This window comes from Coregonus clupeaformis, chromosome 1 (genome assembly GCF_020615455.1).
Source record: "Coregonus clupeaformis isolate EN_2021a chromosome 1, ASM2061545v1, whole genome shotgun sequence".
NCBI lineage: Eukaryota > Metazoa > Chordata > Actinopteri > Salmoniformes > Salmonidae > Coregonus > Coregonus clupeaformis.
Genome location: NC_059192.1, coordinates 69,460,072 through 69,482,477, shown reverse-complemented (window position 1 = coordinate 69,482,477; position 22,406 = coordinate 69,460,072). Strand labels below are relative to the sequence as shown.

Genomic DNA, 22,406 nt, shown 5'->3' with positions numbered 1-22,406 from the left:
GCTCATTGAAAAGACATGATGTGACATGTAATGGCTAGTCCGGCATGCTCTCCTACACTTGGCAGAATAACTAGACTACAGTGAGGGAAAAAAGTATTTGATCCCCTGCTGATTTTGTACGTTTGCCCACTGACAAAGAAATGATCAGTCTATAAATTTAAAGGTAGGTTTATTTGAACAGTGAGAGACAGAATAACAACAAAAACATCCAGAAAAACACATGTCAAAAATGTTATAAATTGATTTGCATTTTAATGAGGGAAATTAGTATTTGACCCCTCTGCAAAACATTACTTAGTGGCAAATCCCTTGTTGGCAATCACAGAGGTCAGACATTTCTTGTAGTTGGCCACCAGGTTTGCACACATCTTAGGAGGGATTTTGTTCCACTCCTCTTTGCAGATCTTCTCCAAGTCATTAAGGTTTCGAGGCTGACGTTTGGCAACTCGAACCTTCAGCTCCCTCCACATATTTTCTATGGGATTAAGGTCTGGAGACTGGCTAGGCCACTCCAGGACCTTAATGTGCTTCTTCTTGAGCCACTCCTTTGTTGCCTTGGCCGTGTGTTTTGGGTCATTGTCATGCTGGAATACCCATCCATGACCCATTTTCAATGCCCTGGCTGAGGGAAGGAGGTTCTCACCCAAGATTTGACGGTACATGGCCCCGTCCATCGTCTCTTTGATGCGGTGAAGTTGTCCTGTCCCCTTAGCAGAAAAACACCCCCAAAGCATATTGTTTCCACCTCCATGTTTTACGGGGGGATGGTGTTCTTGGGGTCATAGGCAGCATTCCTCCTCCTCCAAACGCAGCGAGTTGAGTTGATGCCAAAGAGCTCGATTTTGGTCTCATCTGACCACAACACTTTCACCCAGTTCTCCTCTGAATCATTCAGATGTTCATTGGCAAACTTCAGACGGGCCTGTATATGTGCTTTCTTGAGCAGGGGGACCTTGCGGGCGCTGCAGGATTTCAGTCCTTCACGGCGTAGTGTGTTAACAATTGTTTTCTTGGTGACTATGGTCCCAGCTGCCTTGAGATCATTGACAAGATCCTCCTGTGTAGTTCTGGGCTGATTCCTCACCATTCTCATGATCATTGCAACTCCACGAGGTGAGATCTTGCATGGAGCCCCAGGCCGAGGGAGATTGACAGTTATTTTGTGTTTCTTCCATTTGCAAATAATCGCACCAACTGTTGTCACCTTCTCACCAAGCTGCTTGGTCTTGTAGCCCATTCCAGCCTTGTGTTGGTCTACAATCTTGTCCCTGACATCCTTGGAGAGCTCTTTGGTCTTGGCCATGGTGGAGAGTTTGGAATCTGATTGATTGATTGCTTCTGTGGACAGGTGTCTTTTATACAGGTAACAAGCTGAGATTAGGAGCACTCCCTTTAAGAGTGTGCTCCTAATCTCAGCTCGTTACCTGTATAAAAGACACCTGGGAGACAGAAATCTTTCTGATTGAGAGGGGGTCAAATACTTATTTCCCTCATTAAAATGCAAATCAATTCATAACATTTTTGACATGCGTTTTTCTGGATTTTTTTATTGTTATTCTGTCTCTCACTGTTCAAATAAACCTACCATTAAAATGATAGACTAATCATTTCTTTGTCAGTGGGCAAACGTACAAAATCAGCAGGGGATCAAATACTTTTTCCCTCACTGTATGGCATGGCTGATGTCCAACAGATGCATTTGTAGTAAAATCTTACTATCATGCATGCAGTGCTTTACTATCGCCACAAGATAGCATAGTGCACTCTCAAGATGTCAACCTGAAAATGCAATAGCTATTCTAGGCATTTCAGCACCCAACTAGTTGACGTCAGAGGTCATAGGTTATTATAACAGCATGGAATGGTTATAATGCCATGGATATTTTAAAAAAAAAGTTACAATATATATATATTTTTTTGGGGGGGGGGTGGGGGGAGAACCCCTGTGGTAACGCAAGATTAATCATCCTCTAAAATTCAAATCAATACTAGTATAAGTAATATGGTAATAGCTTGTTGTTGCCACCTGACAGCTTTAACCTATCCAGTTCAACCAGAACCACGACAGCAGGGCAACAGAGACAAAAGGAGGCCCTGTTCGAATACTTTCAAATGCCTCTCCCTTCCTTGAGGTGATCACTGATTTAACATGATTGTCTAGTCATGCTGATGAGTGATTACTTCAAGAAAGGGAGGATGAAAGGATTCAAACTGGGCCTCCTTTTGTCTCTGTTGCCCTGCTGCTGTGTTTCTGGTAGAACTGGATAGGGTGAAGCCATGCAGTCAGGTGGCAACATTTACATTTACGTCATTTAGCAGGCGCTCTTATCCAGAGCGATTTACAGGAGCAATTAGGGTTAAGTGCCTTGCTCAAGGGCACATCGACAGATTTTTCACCTAGTCAGCTCGGGGATTAGAACCAGCGACCTTTCGGTTACTGGCACAACGCTCTTAACCACTAAGTTACCTGCCGCCCAACAAGCAACAACAAGCTAGTCCCATATACAGTGGGGGGAAAAAGTATTTAGTCAGCCACCAATTGTACAAGTTCTCCCACTTAAAAAGATGAGAGAGGCCTGTAATTTTCATCATAGGTACACGTCAACTATGACAGACAAATTGAGAATTTTTTTTCCAGAAAATCACATTGTAGGATTTTTTATGAATTTATTTGCAAATTATGGTGGAAAATAAGTATTTGGTCACCTACAAACAAGCAAGATTTCTGGCTCTCACAGACCTGTAACTTCTTCTTTAAGAGGCTCCTCTGTCCTCCACTCGTTACCTGTATTAATGGCACCTGTTTGAACTTGTTATCAGTATACAAGACACCTGTCCACAACCTCAAACAGTCACACTCCAAAAACCACTATGGCCAAGACCAAAGAGCTGTCAAAGGACACCAGAAACAAAATTGTAGACCTGCACCAGGCTGGGAAGACTGAATCTGCAATAGGTAAGCAGCTTGGTTTGAAGAAATCAACTGTGGGAGCAATTATTAGGAAATGGAAGACATACAAGACCACTGATAATCTCCCTCGATCTGGAGCTCCACGCAAGATCTCACCCCGTGGGGTCAAAATGATCACAAGAACGGTGAGCAAAAATCCCAGAACCACACGGGGGGACCTAGTGAATGACCTGCAGAGAGCTGGGACCAAAGTAACAAAGCCTACCATCAGTAACACACTACGCTGCCAGGGACTCAAATCCTGCAGTGCCAGACGTGTCCCCCTGCTTAAGCCAGTACATGTCCAGGCCCGTCTGAAGTTTGCTAGAGTGCATTTGGATGATCCAGAAGAGGATTGGGAGAATGTCATATGGTCAGATGAAACCAAAATATAACTTTTTGGTAAAAACTCAACTCGTCGTGTTTGGAGGACAAAGAATGCTGAGTTGCATCCAAAGAACACCATACCTACTGTGATGCATGGGGGTGGAAAAATCATGCTTTGGGGCTGTTTTTCTGCAAAGGGACCAGGACGACTGATCCGTGTAAAGGAAAGAATGAATGGGGCCATGTATCGTGAGATTTTGAGTGAAAACCTCCTTCCATCAGCAAGGGCATTGAAGATGAAACGTGGCTGGGTCTTTCAGCATGACAATGATCCCAAACACACCGCCCGGGCAACGAAGGAGTGGCTTCGTTAGAAGCATTTCAAGGTCTTGGAGTGGCCTAGCCAGTCTCCAGATCTCAACCCCATAGAACATTTTTTGAGGGAGTTGAAAGACTGTGTTGCCCAGCGACAGCCCCAAAACATCACTGCTCTAGAGGAGATCTGCATGGAGGAATGGGCCAAAATACCAGCAACAGTGTGTGAAAACCTTGTGAAGACTTACAGAAAACGTTTGACCTGTGTCATTGCCAACAAAGGGTATATAACAAAGTATTGAGAAACTTTTGTTATTGACCAAATACTTATTTTCCACCATCATTTGCAAATAAATTCATTAAAAATCCTACAATGTGATTTTCTGGATTTTCTTTTCTCATTTTGTCTGTCATAGTTGACGTGTACCTATGATGAAAATTACAGGCCTCTCTCATCTTTTTAAGTGGGAGAACTTGCACAATTGGTGGCTGACTAAATACTTTTTTTCCCCACTGTACTACTATGGATTCGAATAAAGATGCCCTCCACCGGAAGTAGTGCCCTTATTTCTCACATGGTTTACCTGAGGCATGTGCTTTTGTTTAGCCTGAATTAGAACAGAGACTAAATTGAAGTATTTGAATCCAATGTCTCTCACCCCAGATGCCTGTGCGCTGATGGGAAATGTAATCCTCCAGCCGGGCCCTGAAGCTTGCCTCGCCCCCTCTGCGGCCTACACTCCCATCATCCACCAGAAGGAAGGCCTGGTAGTTGTTGTCCAGGCAGCATGAGTCACGGGACGTGTTCTGGAAGTAGTACCTAGCAGGGAAGCTACCCTGAGAGAGGGGGAAACTAGACATGGTCAGAACGTGAGTGATTTTCATACTATTGAGCCAAACCGAGCCAAGACATCCACCATAATTTCTACCATAGTTTCTGGAACCATACTGAAAACGACAATGTGGAAAGGAAATATCTGAGTTTGCACAGTTTGGTTCGGCACGATAGCGTGCGTGCGTGCGTGCGTGCGTGCGTTACCTGTGGATTGACCAGCTGCTGGCGGTTGTGGACCAGGCCCCAGGGAGCGATGCCCAGAGCCACCACCTTGGTCAGGGAGACAGAGGCGGCAGCGGTGGCATGGTCCCTTACCGCCTCCCCTACACACCTCCCCACACCCTCACGCAAGCCTCCCGTCAGTATCCACGCTCCTGTAGTAGTAGGTGTGTGTGTGTGTGTGAGAGAGAGAGAGAGAGAGAGAGAGAGAGAGAGAGAGAAAATAAATAAATAAATAAATAAATAAATAAATAATATCATGAGGTGTTATTACATGATCAAGTATATGTCCAGTTCAAAGTGGTAAGATGGTTTTACATTGACAAGTAATGATGGTTACTTGGAGCAACTATGATTCAAGAGAAATAGCTAATAAAGTTAACAGACAATTCTGTCATTGTCAGTTGCTTGCTAGGAAAACAACTGAGTAGGCCTAATGTTGTAGATTTTGTAGAATGGTGAGACCACTTTTATAGAGACTAAATGCTACAAAATCAAAAGTCATGGCAACTCACTCACTCATTATCACTGGTTCTTTATTCATAATTTTCTATATTTAATTCAGGATTATTGATTGTCTAAATACATCTGTCCTCTCCTCGCCCCTCTCCTTATTGAGCCAATTACTCTCTCTTTACTCCCACTCTTAAGTTCAATGTTATTTGTGCTTGCATCAGCAATAGCTTTTAACCTAGATAATGGTGGGTGTCGTATGTGAAGCTGGAGTGGGGGAGTGGTAGTAGTGGGAGTAGAGCTTCTCCATGAAATGCTAAAAACCAGAGCAACTCACATAAAGGAATGTTATATGTCGCGTAACATAGGAGGCTGAGACATAGCAAAGGTGGAAAGATTTAATAAATAAACACACTTACTAATAAACTAGATGGAGCTGAATACCTAGAGATATGAACTCCTTGGTAGGGGACAACTTGAAAGATCTTTAATCATGTCAATAAGGGAGAGAGGGGAATGCATGATGTTTACATTGTATTAGAACATGTTATGGTTTGTGACGTTCTGGCTCCGGGACTCTTAGTTGTGAGCCAGGGTTGTCATTTTCTTTTGGGTGTATTTCTATGTGGGATCTAGTTGTTTCATTTCTATGTTTGGGTTTTATGTTGATTAGTCATATGACTCCCAATCGGAGGTAACGAGTGTCAGCTGTCGGCTCGTTATCTCTGATTGGGAGCCATATTTATACTGTGTGGTTTCACCTTGGTTTTGTGGGTTTTTGTTTCCTTGTTGCTGTTAGTCTATATCAGTATTGGACTTCACTTTCGTCAATTTTGGTTTGTTGTTTTTGATCGTGGTTTCTTATTAATAAAGTCTACGATGTTCGCTCAACACGCTGCGCTTTGGTCTCCTCCTTTCGACGATCGTGACAGAAAAACCCACCACAAAAGGACCAAGCAGCGCGTCCAGGAGCAAAGGGTCTGGACATGGGAGGAGGCGCCGGGTCAGGAGAGAACGTTGGTGGATGTCCTCCTCGGCTGGGGACATATTACCCAGGAGGAGGCCGTCCGGTACCGGAGGGCGATGAAGGGGGAGAACCTGGCAGGAGAGGAGCAACGGCATCGGCAGGGCCATCGTCGGAAGGACGGGAGGCAACCCCAAAAAGTTTTTTGGGGGGGGCACATGGCTTGGGCGGCTGGGCAGCAGGAGGCTGCCACAGGGAGAAAAGGAGAGAAGGCTAACGGAGTACGGGAGCCATTGGCGAGTAGAGGGAGGGAAGTGTTTGTGGCACGGCGTGAAGGACTGATGTGTGTTGCCAGTCCGGTCCGGCCCGTTCCTGATCCTCGGTTGAGGCCAGTGGTGTGTGTTCCCGGTACGGACCGGCCTGTTCCTACTCCAAGCACCAGGTCCACGGTGTGCTACGCCAGCCCGACCCGGCCTGTTCCGGCCACTCGCACCAGGGATACGGTGCGCGTCGCCAGCCCAGCCCGGCCTGTTCCTACTCCACGCACCAGGGATACGGTGCGCTTCGCCAGCCCGGCCCGGCCTGTTCCGGCCACTCGCACCAGGGATACGGTGCGCGTCGCCAGCTCAGCCCGGCCTGTTCCTACTCCACGCACCAGGGATACGGTGCGCTTCGCCAGCCCGGCCCGGCCTGTTCCGGCCACTCGCACCAGGGATACGGTGCGCGTCGCCAGCCCAGCCCGGCCTGTTCCTACTCCACGCACCAGGGATACGGTGCGCTTCGCCAGCCCGGCCCGGCCTGTTCCGGCCTCTCGCACCAGGGATACGGTGCGCGTCGCCAGCCCAGCCCGGCCTGTTCCTGCTCTCCGCACTAGGCCTTATGTGCGTCCCCAGGGTCCAGCATGCCCTGTTGCTGCTCTCCGCACTAGGCCTTATGTGCGTCCCCAGGGCCAAGCATGCCCTGTTGCTGCTTCCCGCACTAGCCCTGAGATGCGTGTCCTCAGCCCGGTACCTCCAGTTCCGGCACCACGCATCAGGCCTACGGTGCGTCCCCAGGGCCAAGCATGCCCTGTTGCTTCTCCCCGCACTAGCCCTGAGATGCGTGTCCTCAGCCCGGTACCTCCAGTTCCGGCACCACGCACCAGGCCTACGGTGCGCCTCAGACGGCCAGAGTCTGCCGTCTGCCCAACGGGGCCTGAACTGTCCGTCTGCCCAACGCCGTCTGAACTGCCCGTCTGCCCAACGGCGCCTGAACTGCCCGTCTGCCCAACGGCGCCTGAACTGCCCGTCTGCCCAACGCCGTCTGAACTGCCCGTCTGCCCAACGGCGCCTGAACTGCCCGTCTGCCCAACGCCGTCTGAACTGCCCGTCTGCCCAACGCCGTCTGAACTGTCCGTCTGCCCAACGCCGTCTGAACTGCCCGTCTGTACTGAGCCTGCAAAGCCGCCCGTCTGCCATGAGCCTTCAGAGCCGTCCGCCAGACCGGAGCCGCTAGAGCTCTCCGCCAGACAGGATCAGCCAGAGCCTTCCGCCAGACAGGATCAGCCAGAGCCTTCCGCCAGACAGGATCAGCCAGAGCCTTCCGCCAGACAGGATCAGCCAGAGCCTTCCGCCAGACAGGATCAGCCAGAGCCTTCCGCCAGACAGGAGCAGCCAGAGCCTTCCGCCAGACGGGATCAGCCAGAGCCTTCCGCCAGCCATGAGTGGCCAGATCCGTCAGCCAGCCATGAGCAGCCAGATCCGTCAGCCAGCCAGAGCAGCCAGATCCGTCAGCCAGCCGCGAGCCGTCCAGCCAGGATCCGCCAGAGCCGTCCAGCCAGGATCCGCCAGAGCCGTCCAGCCAGGATCCGCCAGAGCCAGCCAGCCAGGATCCGCCATTTAGTCAGGTGCTGCCCCTTAGTCCAGTGCTGCCCCTTAGTCCAGTGCTGCCCCCTTAGTCCGGTGCTGTCCCTTAGCCTGGTGCTGCCTCTTAGTCCGGTGCTGCCCATTAATCCAGGTGGGTTTAAGTGGAGGGTGGTCATTGGGAGGAGGTTAAGAAAGCGGGTAGTAACTATAGTGGGGTGGTGGTCAAGCCCGGAGCCGGAACCGCCTCCGGGGAGCAACACCCACCCAGCCCTCCCCTATTGTGGGGTTGTGAGGCGCGGTCGCAGTCCGCGCCTTTAGGGGGGGGTACTGTGACGTTCTGGCTCCGGGACTCTTAGTTGTGAGCCAGGGTTGTCATTTTCTTTTGGGTGTATTTCTATGTGGGATCTAGTTGTTTCATTTCTATGTTTGGGTTTTATGTTGATTAGTCATATGACTCCCAATCGGAGGTAACGAGTGTCAGCTGTCGGCTCGTTATCTCTGATTGGGAGCCATATTTATACTGTGTGGTTTCACCTTGGTTTTGTGGGTTTTTGTTTCCTTGTTGCTGTTAGTCTATATCAGTATTGGACTTCACTTTCGTCAATTTTGGTTTGTTGTTTTTGATCGTGGTTTCTTATTAATAAAGTCTACGATGTTCGCTCAACACGCTGCGCTTTGGTCTCCTCCTTTCGACGATCGTGACATGGTTAGACATCAGGGATCCTATGGAAAGGAGTAGGGCAACAGTCTGGTACAAGTCAACAGGGCAGCCGTGAGTTGGGGAGGACTGAGGAATTTGGGCCGAGGTCAGGTCAGATGAAGCGAGAAAGAACAGGCATCACTAAAGTCCTGTCTAGCAACAGAGAAGTATTGGCTGTCCAGAGGTGTAAGGAGGAGACTCAGCATAGGAGGAAGCCATAAATATATGTGCTTATGTAAATATGTTTTTGTCTTTTCAGCTGTTTGACCCTCTGGGTGAATAAACTTGGTTGGAGCTTTCCGTAGTAGTCCGTGCATTTTTACTGGTTATTTGTCAGAACCTAACACATGCAATTGTATTATCTCTTGAAAGACCCCTCTCCTTCCTATGGAAATGACAGGTTAGAGAGCAAGGTTTTCCAAATATTTAGTCATCCTAGTATATTCAAAGGGTCACAGGAAAATTCAAAAAGGCTCATAAAGGTGGGTCACAGCTTGTAAAACTTTGGTAACCAAAGGGTCAGAGAGTGTAGAGGGCGGGACAGCTGTGAACAGTAGTGGATTGCTACGATTCCCCATCACCCCTCGGGGTACGGGACTAATTTGGAGTACAATGACCATTTCCTCTCTCCTGAAGTGACAAGGCCACGGGCCCGCACCAGCTACTTGACGTTACCCAGAAGTATTTAGTCAGCCACCAATTGTGCAAGTTCTCCCACTTAAAAAGATGAGAGAGGCCTGTAATTTTCATCATAGGTACACGCCAACTATGACAGACAAATTGAGATTTTTTTTCTCCAGAAAATCACATTGTAGGATTTTTAATGAATTTATTTGCAAATTATGGTGGAAAATAAGTATTTGGTCAATAACAAAAGTTTCTCAATACTTTGTTATATACCCTTTGTAGGCAATGACACAGGTCAAACATTTTCTGTAAGTCTTCACAAGGTTTTCACACACTGTTGCTGGTATTTTGGCCCATTCCTCCATGCAGATCTCCTCTAGAGCAGTGATGTTTTGGGGCTGTCGCTGGGCAACACGGACTTTCAACTCCCTCCAAAGATTTTCTATGGGGTTGAGATCTGGAGACTGGCTAGGCCACTCCAGGACCTTGAAATGCTTCTTACGAAGCCACTCCTTCGTTGCCCGGGCAGTGTGTTTGGGATCATTGTCATGCTGAAAGACCCAGCCACGTTTCATCTTCAATGCCCTTGCTGATGGAAGGAGGTTTTCACTCAAAATCTCACGATACATGGCCCCATTCATTCTTTCCTTTACACGGATCAGTCGTCCTGGTCCCTTTGCAGAAAAACAGCCCCAAAGCATGATGTTTCCACCCCCATGCTTCACAGTAGGTATGGTGTTCTTTGGATGCAACTCAGCATTCATTGTCCTCCAAACACGACGAGTTGAGTTTTTACCAAAAAGTTCTATTTTGGTTTCATCTGACCATATGACATTCTCCCAATCCTCTTCTGGATCATCCAAATGCACTCTAGCAAACTTCAGACAGGCCTGGACATGTACTGGCTTAAGCAGGGAGACACGTCTGGCACTGCAGGATTTGAGTCCCAAGCGGCGTAGTGTGTTACTGATGGTAGGCTTTGTTACTTTGGTCCAGCTCTCTGCAGGTCATTCACTAGGTCCCCCCGTGTGGTTCTGGGATTTTTGCTCACCGTTCTTGTAATCATTTTGACCCCACGGGGTGAGATCTTGCGTGGAGCCCCAGATCGAGGGAGATTATCAGTGGTCTTGTATGTCTGCCATTTCCTAATAATTGCTCCCACAGTTGATTTCTTCAAACCAAGCTGTTAACCTATTGCCGATTCAGTCTTCCCAGCCTGGTGCAGGTCTACAATTTTGTTTCTGGTGTCCTTTGACAGCTCTTTGGTCTTGGCCATAGTGGAGTTTGGAGTGTGACTGTTTGAGGTTGTGGACAGGTGTCTGTTATACTGATAACAAGTTCAAACAGGTGCCATTAATACAGGTAACGAGAGACAGAGGAGCCTCTTAAAGAAGAAGTTACAGGTCTGTGAGAGCCAGAAATCTTGCTTGTTTGTAGGTGACCAAATACTTATTTTCCACCATAATTTGCAAATAAATTCATTAAAAATCCTACAATGTGATTTTCTGGAGAAAAAAAATCTCAATTTGTCTGTCATAGTTGACGTGTACCTATGATGGAAATTACAGGCCTCTCTCATCTTTTTAAGTGGGAGAACTTGCACAATTGGTGGCTGACTAAATACTTTTTTTTCCCCACTGTAAGAGTTCAAGAGAAAACAATAAATATGCTCACAGTCAATGTGGAATTTGCACAGAGAGAGAGTTTTATAGTGGTTGTGCAAGGCAGAGGTCATACAGTAGTGTGAGAATTGTCCTCCTCAGTTCTTAGTGTCTTTCCTGTTGCTATAAGTACGCACTTACAGAAATAAACTGTTGCAGTTCCTCAATCTGTTCCTTTTTTTTGTGGCTAAGTTTACAAATCAGCAAATGTTATGACTTAGTAAAACCGAGAGTTTCAGAATTAGCCTAAAATCCCAGTGCCTTGCAAAAGTATTCATCACCCTTGGCGTTTTTCCTATTTTGTTGCATTACAACCTGTAATTTAAATTGATTTTTATTTGGATTTCATGTAATGGACATACACAAAATAGTCAAAATTGGTGAAGTGTAATGAAAAAAATAACATGTTTAAAAAAATAATACAAAATAAATAACGGAAAAGTGGTGCGTGCATATGTATTCACCCCCTTTGCAATGAAGCCCCTAAATAAGATCTGGTGCAACCAATTACCTTCAAAAGTCACGTAATTAGTTAAATAAAGTCCACCTGTGTGCAATCTAAGTGTCATATGATCTGTCATGACCTGTTCTGAAAGGCCCCAGAGTCTGCAACACCACTAAGCAAGGGGCACCACCAAGCAAGCTGCACCATGAAGTCTAAGGAGCTCTCCAAACAGGTCAGGGACAAAGTTGTGGAGAAGTACAGCTCAGGGTTGGGTTATAAAAAAATATCAGAAACTTTGAACATCCCACGGAGCACCATTAAATCCATTATTAAAAAATGGAAAGAATATGCCAAGAAAAGACCGCCCACCAAAACTCACACAGGCAAGGAGGGCATTAATCATAGGCAACAAAGAGACCAAAGATAACCCTGAAGGAGCTGCTAAGCTCCACAGCGGATATTGGAGTATCTGTCCATAGGACCACTTTAAGCCGTACACTCCACAGAGCTGGGCTTTATGGAAGAGTGGCAAGAAAAAAGCCATTGCTTCAAGAAACAAATAAGCAAACACATTTGATGTTCGCCAAAAGGCATGTGAGAGACTCCCCAAACATGGAAGAAGGTACTCTGGTCCGATGAGACTAAAATTGAGCTTTTTGGCCATCAAGGAAAACGCTATGTCTGGCGCAAACCCAACACCTCTCATCACCCCGAGAACAACATCCCCACAGTGAAGCATGGTGGTGGCAGCATCATGTTGTGGGGATGTTTTTCATCGGCAGGGACTGGGAAACTGGTCAGAATTGAAGGAATGATGGATGGCGCTAAATACAGGGAATTTCTTGAGGGAAACCTGTTTCAGTCTTCCAGAGATTTGAGACTGGGACGGAGGTTCACCTTCCAGCAGGACAATGACCCTAAGCATACTGCTAAAGCAACACTTGAGTGGTTTAAGGGGAAACATTTAAATGTCTTGGAATGGTCTAGTCAGGGGGGGTGAATAGTTATGCACGTTCAAGTTTTCTTTTTTTTTTGTCTTATTTGTTGTTTGTTTCACAATAAAAAATATTTTGCATCTTCAAATTGGTAGGCATATTGTGTAAATCAAATGATACAAACCCCCCCAAAAAATCCATTTTAATTCCAGGTTGTAAGGCAACAAAATAGGAAAAATGCCAAGGGGGGTGAATACTTTCCAAGCCACTGTATTGTCCTTGATGGTCACAATATATTACAGTTAATGGATTTCATAAAAATAAAAATAGTGAGACATTAAAAAGGTTATCCTTTTTAGATAAAAATATATTAATGTCACCAAATAATTTATTAAAACACACTGTTTTGCCATGAAGGTCTACAGCAGCCTCAACAGCACTCTGTAGGGTAGCACCATGTTGTAGCTGGAGGACAGCTAGTTTCCGTCCTCCTCTGGGTACATTGACCTAGCAGGCTCATGGTTCTAACTCCCTTCCATAGACTTACACAGTAATTAAATTAAATCAAATCAAATGTTATTGGCCACATGCGCCGAATACAACAGGTGCAGACATTACAGTGAAATGCTTACTTACAGCCCTTAACCAACAGAGCATTTATTTTTAATAAAAAAGTGAAATAAAACAACAACAAAAAAGTGTTGAGAAAAAAAAGAGCAGAAGTAAAATAAAATAACAGTAGGGAGGCTATATATACAGGGGGGTACCGGTGCAGAGTCAATGTGCGGGAGCACCGGCTAGTTGAGGTAGTTGAAGTTATATGTACATGTGGGTAGAGTTAAAGTGACTATGCATAAATAATTAACAGAGTAGCAGCAGCGTAAAAAGATGGGGTGGGGCGGCAGTGCAAATACTCCGGGTAGCCATGATTAGCTGTTCAGGAGTCTTATGGCTTGGGGGTAGAAGCTGTTGAGAAGTCTTTTGGACCTAGACTTGGCACTCCGGTACCGCTTGCCGTGCGGTAGCAGAGAGAACAGTCTATGACTAGGGTGGCTGGAGTCTTTGACAATTTTGAGGGCCTTCCTCTGACACCGCCTGGTATAGAGGTCCTGGATGGCAGGAAGCTTGGCCCCAGTGATGTACTGGGCCGTACGCACTACCCTCTGTAGTGGTCGGAGGCCAAGCAGTTGCCATACCAGGCGGTGATGCAACCAGTCAGGATGCTCTCGATGGTGCAGCTGTAGAATTTTTTGAGGATCTGAGGACCCATGCCGAATATTTTCAGTCTCCTGAGGGGGAATAGGCTTTGTCGTGCCCTCTTCACGACTGTCTTGGTGTGTTTGGACCATGATAGTTCGTTGGTGATGTGGACACCAAGGAACTTGAAGCTCTCAACCTGTTCCACTACAGCCCCGTCGATGAGAATGGGGGCGTGCTCAGTCCTCTTTTTTTTCCTGTAGTCCACAATCATCTCCTTTGTCTTGGTCACGTTGAGGGAGAGGTTGTTATCCTGGCACCACACGGCCAGGTCTCTGACCTCCTCCCTATAGGCTGTCTCATCGTTGTCGGTGATCAGGCCTACCACTGTTGTGTCGTCGGCAAACTTAATGATGGTGTTGGAGTCGTGCCTGGCCATGCAGTCATGGGTGAACAGGGAGTACAGGAGGGGACTGAGCACGCACCCCTGAGGGGTCCCTGTGTTGAGGATCAGTGTGGCAGATGTGTTGTTACCTACCCTTACCACCTGGGGGCGGCCCGTCAGGAAGTCCAGGATCCAGTTGCAGAGGGAGGTTTTTAGTCCCAGGATCCTTAGCTTAGTGATGAGCTTTGAGGGCACTATGGTGTTGAATGCTGAGCTGTAGTCAATGAATAGCATTCTCACGTAGGTGTTCCTCTTGTCCAGGTGGGAAAGGGCAGTGTGGAGTGCAATAGAGATTGCATCATCTGTGGATCTGTTGGGGTGGTATGCAAATTGGAGTGGGTCTAGGGTTTCTGGGATAATGGTGTTGATGTGAGCCATGACCAGCCTTTCAAAGCACTTCATGGCTACAGACGTCAGTGCTACGGGTCGGTAGTCATTGAGGCAGGTTATCTTAGTGTCCTTGGGCACGGGGACTATGGTGGTCTGCTTGAAACATGTTGGTATTACAGACTCAGTCAGGGACATGTTGAAAATGTCAGTGAAGACACTTGCCAGTTGGTCAGCACATGCTCGGAGTATACGTCCTGGTAATCCGTCTGGCCCTGCGGCCTTGTGAAGGTTGACCTGCTTAAAAGTCTTACTCACATCGGCTACGGAGAGCGTGATCACATAGTCATCCGGAACAGCTGGTGCTCTCATGCATGCTTCAGTGTTGCTTGCCTCGAAGCGAGCATAGAAGTGGTTTAGCTCGTCTGGTAGGCTTGTGTCACTGGGAAGCTCGCGGCTGTGCTTCCCTTTGTAGTCTGTAATAGTTTTCAAGCCCTGCCACATCCGACGAGCGTCAGAGCCGGTGTAGTACGATTCAATCTTAGTCCTGTATTGACTCTTTGCCTGTTTGATGGTTCGTCGGAGGGCATAGCGGGATTTCTTATAAGCGTCTGGGTTAGAGTCCCGCTCCTTGAAAGTGGCAGCTCTACCCTTTACCTCAGTGCGGATGTTTCCTGTAATCCATGGCTTCTGGTTGGGGTATGTACGTACGGTCACTGTGGGGACGACATCATCGATGCACTTATTGATGAAGCCAGTGACTGATGTGGTGTACTCCTCAATGCTATCTGAAGAATCCCGGAACATGTTCCAGTCTGTGCTAGCAAAACAGTCCTGTAGCTTAGCATCTGCGTCATCTGACCACTTTTTTATTAACCGAGTCACTGGTGCTTCCTGCTTTAGTTTTTGCTTATAAGCCGGAATCAGGAGGATAGAGTTATGGTCAGATTTGCCAACTGGAGGGCGAGGGAGAGCTTTGTATGCGTCTCTGTGTTTGGAGTAAAGGTGGTCTAGAGATTTTTTTCCTCTGGTTGCACATTTAACATGCTGGTAGAAATTAGGTAGAACGGATTTAAGTTTCCCTGCATTAAAGTCCCCGGCCACTTGGAGCGCTGCCTCTGGATTAGCGTTTTCCTGTTGACTTATGGCCTTATACAGCTCATTCAGTGCAATCTTAATGCCAGCATTGGTTTGTGGTGGTAAATAGACGGCTATGAAAAATATAGATGAAAACTCTCTTGGTAAATAGTGTGGTCTACAGCTTATCATAAGATACTCTACCTCAGGCGAGCAGAACCTCGAGACTTCCTTAGTATTTGATTTTGTGCACCAGCTGTTGTTTACAAATATACACAGACCGCCACCCCTTGTCTTACCGGAGTCAGCCGTTCTATCCTGCCGATGTAGCGTATAGCCCGCTAGCTGTATGTTATCCATGTCGCTGCGTTCAGCCACGACTCGGTGAAACATAAGATATTACAGTTTTTAATGTCCCGTTGGTAGGATAACCGTAATCTTAGGTCATCCAATTTGTTTTCCAATGATTGAAGATTGGCTAATAGGATTGATGGGAGCGGCAGTTTACTCGCTCGCCGTCGGATCCTTACAAGGAACCCCGACCTACGTCCACGATATCTCTGTCTCTTCCTCATGCGAATGACGGGGATTTGGGCCTTGTCGGGTCTGTAGGATATCCTTCGCGGCAGCCTCGTTGAAGATAAATTATTTGTCCAATACGAGGTGAGTAATCGCTGTCCTGATATCCAGAAGCTCTTTTTGCTTATAAGAGACGTTATGTACAAAATAAATTACAAATAATGCGGAAAAACACACATAATAGTACAATTGGTTAGAGGGCTGTAAAACGGCAGCCATCTACTCCGGCGCGATTTATATATAATTATGACAACTTCTGGAGGACGTCTTCCAACCTTTCAGAGCTCTTGCAGCATGAACTCTCCTGAGTGGCGCAGTGGTCTAAGGCACTGCATCGCAGTGCTAGCTGTGCCACTAGAGATCCTGGTTCGAATCCAGGCTCTGTCGTAGCCGGCCGCGACCGGGAGACCCATGGGGCGGCGCACAATTGGCCCAGGGTAGAGGAGGGAATGGCCGGCAGGGATGTAGCTCAGTTGGTAGAGCATGGCGTTTGCAATGCCAGGGTTGTGGGTTTGATTCCCACGGGGGGGCAGTATGAAAATAAAAAAATTATGTATGCACTCACTAACTGTAAGTTGCCCTGGATAAGAGCATCTGCTAAATGACTAAAATGTAAATTAACTGACATGGTGTCCACCCAATCAAAGGATCAGAGAATGAATCTAGTACTGAAAGCATAAGCTACAGCTAGCTAGCACTGCAGTGCATAAAATGTGGTGAGTAGTTGACTCAAAGAGAGAGAAAGACAATACTTGAACAGTTTTGAACAAATCAATTTCTTCAAAAATGAAGGAGAAGAAAGAGAGAGAGAGAGAGCTACCTTTCGTTGTATTTTTTTCCCACCTCACTTACTTAGGTAGTGAATGTAGCTAGCTAGTTTACCCTACTCAAACACCTGGCTCAAACAGAGAGGGGTGCTATGTTAGCTAGCTGGCTTTGGCTATCCAACACTGGAACTCTTACAAGTCAAGGTAAGCTTCTGGTTTTATTAATTTAATGCCACCGGGGCCCGCCGGTTTAACTGCTGAACTGCTTGCTGACAGTACACTGTACGGCTATGACGTTAACTAATATGGTGACAACAACGTAGGCTGTGTGTAGCGGTTAGCGGTTATGATATGAAGGTTTAGCTTGGGAAGTTTTTTTTGCCTGGTCACAGACAGCTGATGTGTTGTGCACTGAAGTCCACAAGTGAAGGGAAAATGTGAGAGGAGGAGATCGCATAGATGCGAGAAGGAATTATACAACATAAAAGTGATCATGCTGTTTGTATTTGGCTGCTATGAAAGTGAACTGTGTTTGCGTGTGATCAGGGCTGTATTCATTCCACCGATTCTGTTGAATAACGGGGATAAACGGAAGCAAACGGAACGAAACGGGGATAAACATACCTGAATTCATCCAGCAGAAACTCTCGTTTGCAACTGTTGGACTAATGATTACACCCTAGATCAGCTAGATGCAGGCAAGAGTGTAGAAGGCGGTATTGAATGTGTCACTGTCTGTCACCTTGATTACAAAAACATGTCTCTCGAACTGTGCTCCTACGTTGTAAACTTTCATTCATAGGCTAGGTTGTAGCAACCTCATGACGTGTACAGGGAAAATTAGAGTATCATGTAGTAGCCTAAACCTGTCGACGTTACATTGAGCTGGCTGAATGGAATAAAAAAAGGAAAAATAAATTGTCCTCATCTTAAACGGCACCGACCGACACTGATTACAGTATATAAATAAACTCACCTACTCATTATGATTTACAATAGCGGACGTGCACAAAGGTGGCGGCCTCCATGGACTTACCTCGTTTGATAAGTTTGCTGTATTGTAGCTTTCTCACCGTTACTGTCTTTTTATATCTGTATTTAGCACAGTATACATGATCCCAATTGAACAATGTTTTGCGCCATAGTTTAAAACTCTGTACATAGTGCTAAAACAATGACGTCATATCTGTATTCTGCCATCTTTATGCACATGCATGTTGAGAAAGTGCCATTGAGTAGGGAGAGGAGGCGGTTCCATCAGTACCTGTGCTCTGGGAGGCTTTGACCAATCCCTGCCTCAGGACCTCCCGTACCCACGTCTTGACCTTTGCCCTCCCCTCCCCGCCCACCACTGACACCACCAGGTTGGGCGGAGGTAGCCCCCAGTGGGTCGTCAACAGGGTGTAGACGATGGCAGGAGGGGTGTCCCACGAGAGACGCAGGAACTAGGAGAGAGAGAGAAAGAACGGTAAATGTCAATAGTAGACAGTCTATACTATAATATAGTATAAAGTATATAGTATAGTATACTCTCTTCATCTCCTTCCCTTCATCTGCACTAATGTAAAAGATCTGTGTCTCTGCTCTCTCATTACTACCAGAAAGCCATAGTGATGATGATTAATCAATTCAGGGACAAAAGGAATGTTGACAGGGGAAAGAAAGGTCTATGAAAGGTGGAAGCAGCAGAGTGAGAAACAGTCAGACACAGACAGACAAGTACATACATAGCAAGAGAAAGCAAACAGATCTAGATAGCGGGAGAGGGAGAAGCATACAGACAGACAGACAGACAGACAGACACACACACACACTCACAAACACCTACTTTGCTGTGTCTCTTGCTGGCGCCGGCAAACTCCAGCTCTCCGAAAGCGTCGGTGGGGTACTCGGAGGAATGCTGGGAGCTGTCCCAGTGGCTGACGATGGCTGTGCTGAAATAATCCCCCAGAGCCACTGACTCATGTGTGTCCCGCGTACCCCCACACTGACACAGCCTGCCATTACTAAGGGAGAGGGAATGGGACAATCAGCAGCAGCATAGGAAAAGATTCCATACGCACATCCAATGTTTTTGGCAGGTGCTCAATATAAACAAATAGAGTGTAGTGTGCAGAGTCTCTTTATAATATACAATAATTATCAGCATCATCATTATAGTCAGCACCATCATCATTACATTGATCATTTACATTATAAGCATAACCATCATAATTTTCTTCATCATTACCATATTCAAGCTTTACACAGTTATTGGCCTCCTGAGCTTGCATTGTTTTGCGCAATAGGTGAAAAATTAGAAATGTTAATAAAACAAATGTAGAGAATGTGGGAAACTGGGAATGCAATTAGACTTTACCTGAAAGAATCCTCTACGAAAGTTGTGCACACTCGTTTCTTGATAATTTTGGGTATCCAGCTCTGAAATTATAATTAGGAGAAGGTTAGTTTATAACCATCAAGATTTATGATATTTGATTGATTCAAGATCCAAAATACACATGATTTGGTGCGTTATGGCAGGGGTTCTGTTTCCACTCTGAGACTTTCAAAAACTCTGGGGCCCCACTAGATTAAGAGTAGGCCTAACTGTTAGGCCTTATGCAATATTAATTGCAAAATATGACACTGTTTTTTATATTTCAACCCCTGTCAAACTGTGCTCATCCATTACATGTGAAAAATATTGGTCTTGCTGCTGTTTTCTATTTGTACGTTTTCTCCAGCTTTTTCTGGGACACCTTGAAACCTCACCGAGGCCCCCAAAGGTTGAGAGTAATAGGTGCTTTGAAATAAGTGCCATGTAGTGTTGCAAAACTACAGGTAATTTACCAAAGTTACCAGAATTTTCTGTAATTTCAGTAATTAACAGGTAATCTATGGCAATATATGGTAACTTTGGTAATTTATACTTGAATAACAATTTTTTTAATGTATTAACATATTCATTTTTTTCTTCATATTTATATATGTGTCCATATTGTCCATGTCATCAGTTTCTAGTGGATAGACCATATTGTTCAAGAGAAAATAATTAATGAAAAAAACATCTAATCAACAATGGCATAATTTTCAATAAACTCTGCCACCAGCTTCCCACCCATTTGCCATATTATTACTCCTACACAGCAAATAGCCCAGTCTTACCTAGTGTTGATCTTCAGTGTAACATTTCTAGTGTTGATTCAGGTATTAAAAACCATCATTTTCATATTTCCCAGCATGCTCTATTGCAGGTAGATTTTTTTGTTTAAATATCTATGTTTTTGCATTGATTGATTAATTAATCTTATGCTACTCAAATATAAATAACATACAGTTTGTTAAACTAATCCAACATGTTACTTGGACTTTTTGCACCCGTTACTGAAATGGTTGTTCCAGTTTAGATGCTTTAGGTAGTCTCATATCTTAATCTCCCCAATCCGGCCGTCATTCTGAATGCAGGTTGCGGGGAAATAAAAATTCAAAATGTTGGATATCACCACTCTGGCTGAATTCCAATAGAAATTACACATCACTTTGCAAGCCAGCATAATGTGACTTGCAGTCCTGATGTTACCTGTACACCATGAGTTTCAGGCCACTGTAAAGGGGTAAAACTAGGCCCTCAACATAAGGCCTTATAAAATATGTGTTGTATTGTGTTAAAGAATTTAAGTTTAATGATAATATATTTGCTTAGGTTCACACTTGGTGAAGGCCACAGGACTGAAATGGAAAATGGGTATTTTTCTCCCTGCTCTGCTGATGAGAATTTTTCTCAGCTCATTCAGGAGTAATACAGGCCTAGTGCACTAATTTGGTGCGGGGGAAACATTTTAAATATATATATATATATATATATATATATATATATATATATATATATATATATATATATATTTATTTTCTAATTGTGATTGATCAGGGGGTGCTGCAGTACTACTTCCAGAGGCTATACTCGAAAGGCAAGGCACTCTGGGAAATATGCAAATAAGGCTTTACACTAAGTAGTGTGTTAATTTAACATTGAAAGGTGTGGACCCCTATAGACACTGGACCAGTGTTAAATCAGACCAGTGGTAGATGTAACACTCTCAGTGTTGATTTAACACTGGGGAATTTGCTGTGTATCTAAAAACCCATGTTTATGCAGCATGTTTACTTTTGGCGATGCTTGGAACACAGTGAAAGTGTTACAAAATGACAATGCATAAATGCCCACTGAGATTTAAAACTTGATCAATTGTAAGATAATGTGATACCAGGAGGAATAGCCTACATATATTTTACAAACGAATAATACCCTAAATATGTTGTTATCCCACATTCTACAGTAGTGTATAGCTAGGCTACTCTTAAGACAAGTTTCAAAATGTTGATTGAAGCGGTGTTGAAAGCTTCACGCTGCCGCGCCACCCACGCATTCAAAGATCCACCGCACGCTCAGCCTTTTTCAATCGTAGCCTAGTCCCCACATAATAAATACCCCACATGAACTGCTCCCACGTAAAATCATGCGGTAAATCAATACCGTATAGTACAGTAAACTTTAGTTTACAACGGAATACAATTTCTCACAACTTTTTGAAGCATTCCCACCTCATCTTTCTCCGTCTTTGACATTTCGCCGCCGCCTTCTCCTTCCGCATCGCTCATCTCAAATATCTGTCGTTTTATTCAAGTAAAGCTATGAACCGATAGGTCATCCATTTGTTTGAAACTTTTCTAAATGAGTGGCCATGTGTTGAGGGTTCAGAATTGAGTATGAAAATCCAGTTTCGTTGTGGTTACATTCGGCGACGTGTCCGTGCTAGGTAGGTGTGGTTAGAATCATGAAAAGGTATATAGAAGGAAATCTGAAAAAATATGTATAGCGAAAATGGGGGAACACCAATGCAGCCTATGAATAACAAGTCAAGTCTAGACAGATACTTAAGGCATGTGCAGGACTTGACAAACGGTAGATTGAGCCGAAATTGTAAAATAAGGGAAAGTCAAACCACAACCAAACACAATTCTACAGACATTTATATTATAATTTTATTTTACAATACATTTAAATATAGACGCATCTCTCTTTGTACAAAACCTTTGATTATATTTGTCATTCACACACACAATAATCTCCTGGGTGCAGAGCACTGTTAAAGTGATAACCTCAAAAGTAGTCATGTTGAGATGAGTCCACGCCCCACTCCATCTGTTGTGTAGATCCAGTTATGCCTCAATCCCAAATCAATGAGAAAGATAAGACACAAGACTGTCCCTTTAGTTCCCATTCCTTTTGGATTGAAACATATAGCTGAACATGGACCCCTCTCAACATCGGACTGACAAACTTTGATTTTGGAGCAAAACATTTTGATGAATGTACCAGTCCATCGGTGAGCACACTCAAGTGGTGGGATAATAACGTTGTTATAATGTAATAATGCAGATAATAAAGTTGAATATGCTCCAAACTCTCCACCTTTAACAGTTCATAATATACTGAACAAAAATATAAATGCACCATGTAAAGTGTTGGTCCCATGTTTCATGAGCTGAAATAAAATATCCCAGAAATGTTCCATATGCACAAAAAGCTTATTTCTCTCGAATTCTGTGCACACATTTGTTTACATTCCTGTTAGTGAGCATTTATCTGTTGCCAAGACAATCCATCCACCTGACAGGTGTGGCATATCAAGAAGCTGATTAAACAGCATGATCATTACACAGGTGCACCTTGTGCTGGGGACAGTAAAAGGCCAC

At 45.1% G+C, this 22,406-nt stretch overlaps 1 protein-coding gene across 2 annotated transcripts in view; it reads right to left on the bottom strand.

Annotated features, from left to right (window-relative positions):
* The window catches only part of LOC121572036 (transient receptor potential cation channel subfamily M member 4), a 103,805-nt gene extending 82,349 nt beyond the window's left edge, over positions 1-21,456 (bottom strand). For both annotated transcript variants that reach the window (XM_041883902.2, XM_041883907.1), the window contains exons 1-6: positions 21,252-21,456; positions 19,027-19,088; positions 18,496-18,673; positions 17,932-18,112; positions 4,632-4,801; positions 4,252-4,429 (exon numbers count right to left, since the gene is read on the bottom strand). In XM_041883902.2, coding sequence (XP_041739836.1) covers positions 4,252-4,429; positions 4,632-4,801; positions 17,932-18,112; positions 18,496-18,673; positions 19,027-19,088; positions 21,252-21,308 — 826 coding nt within the window. In that variant the 5' untranslated portion in view covers positions 21,309-21,456. The remainder of the gene's footprint in view (positions 1-4,251; positions 4,430-4,631; positions 4,802-17,931; positions 18,113-18,495; positions 18,674-19,026; positions 19,089-21,251) is intronic.
* Between the last annotated feature and the right edge of the window lie 950 nt (positions 21,457-22,406).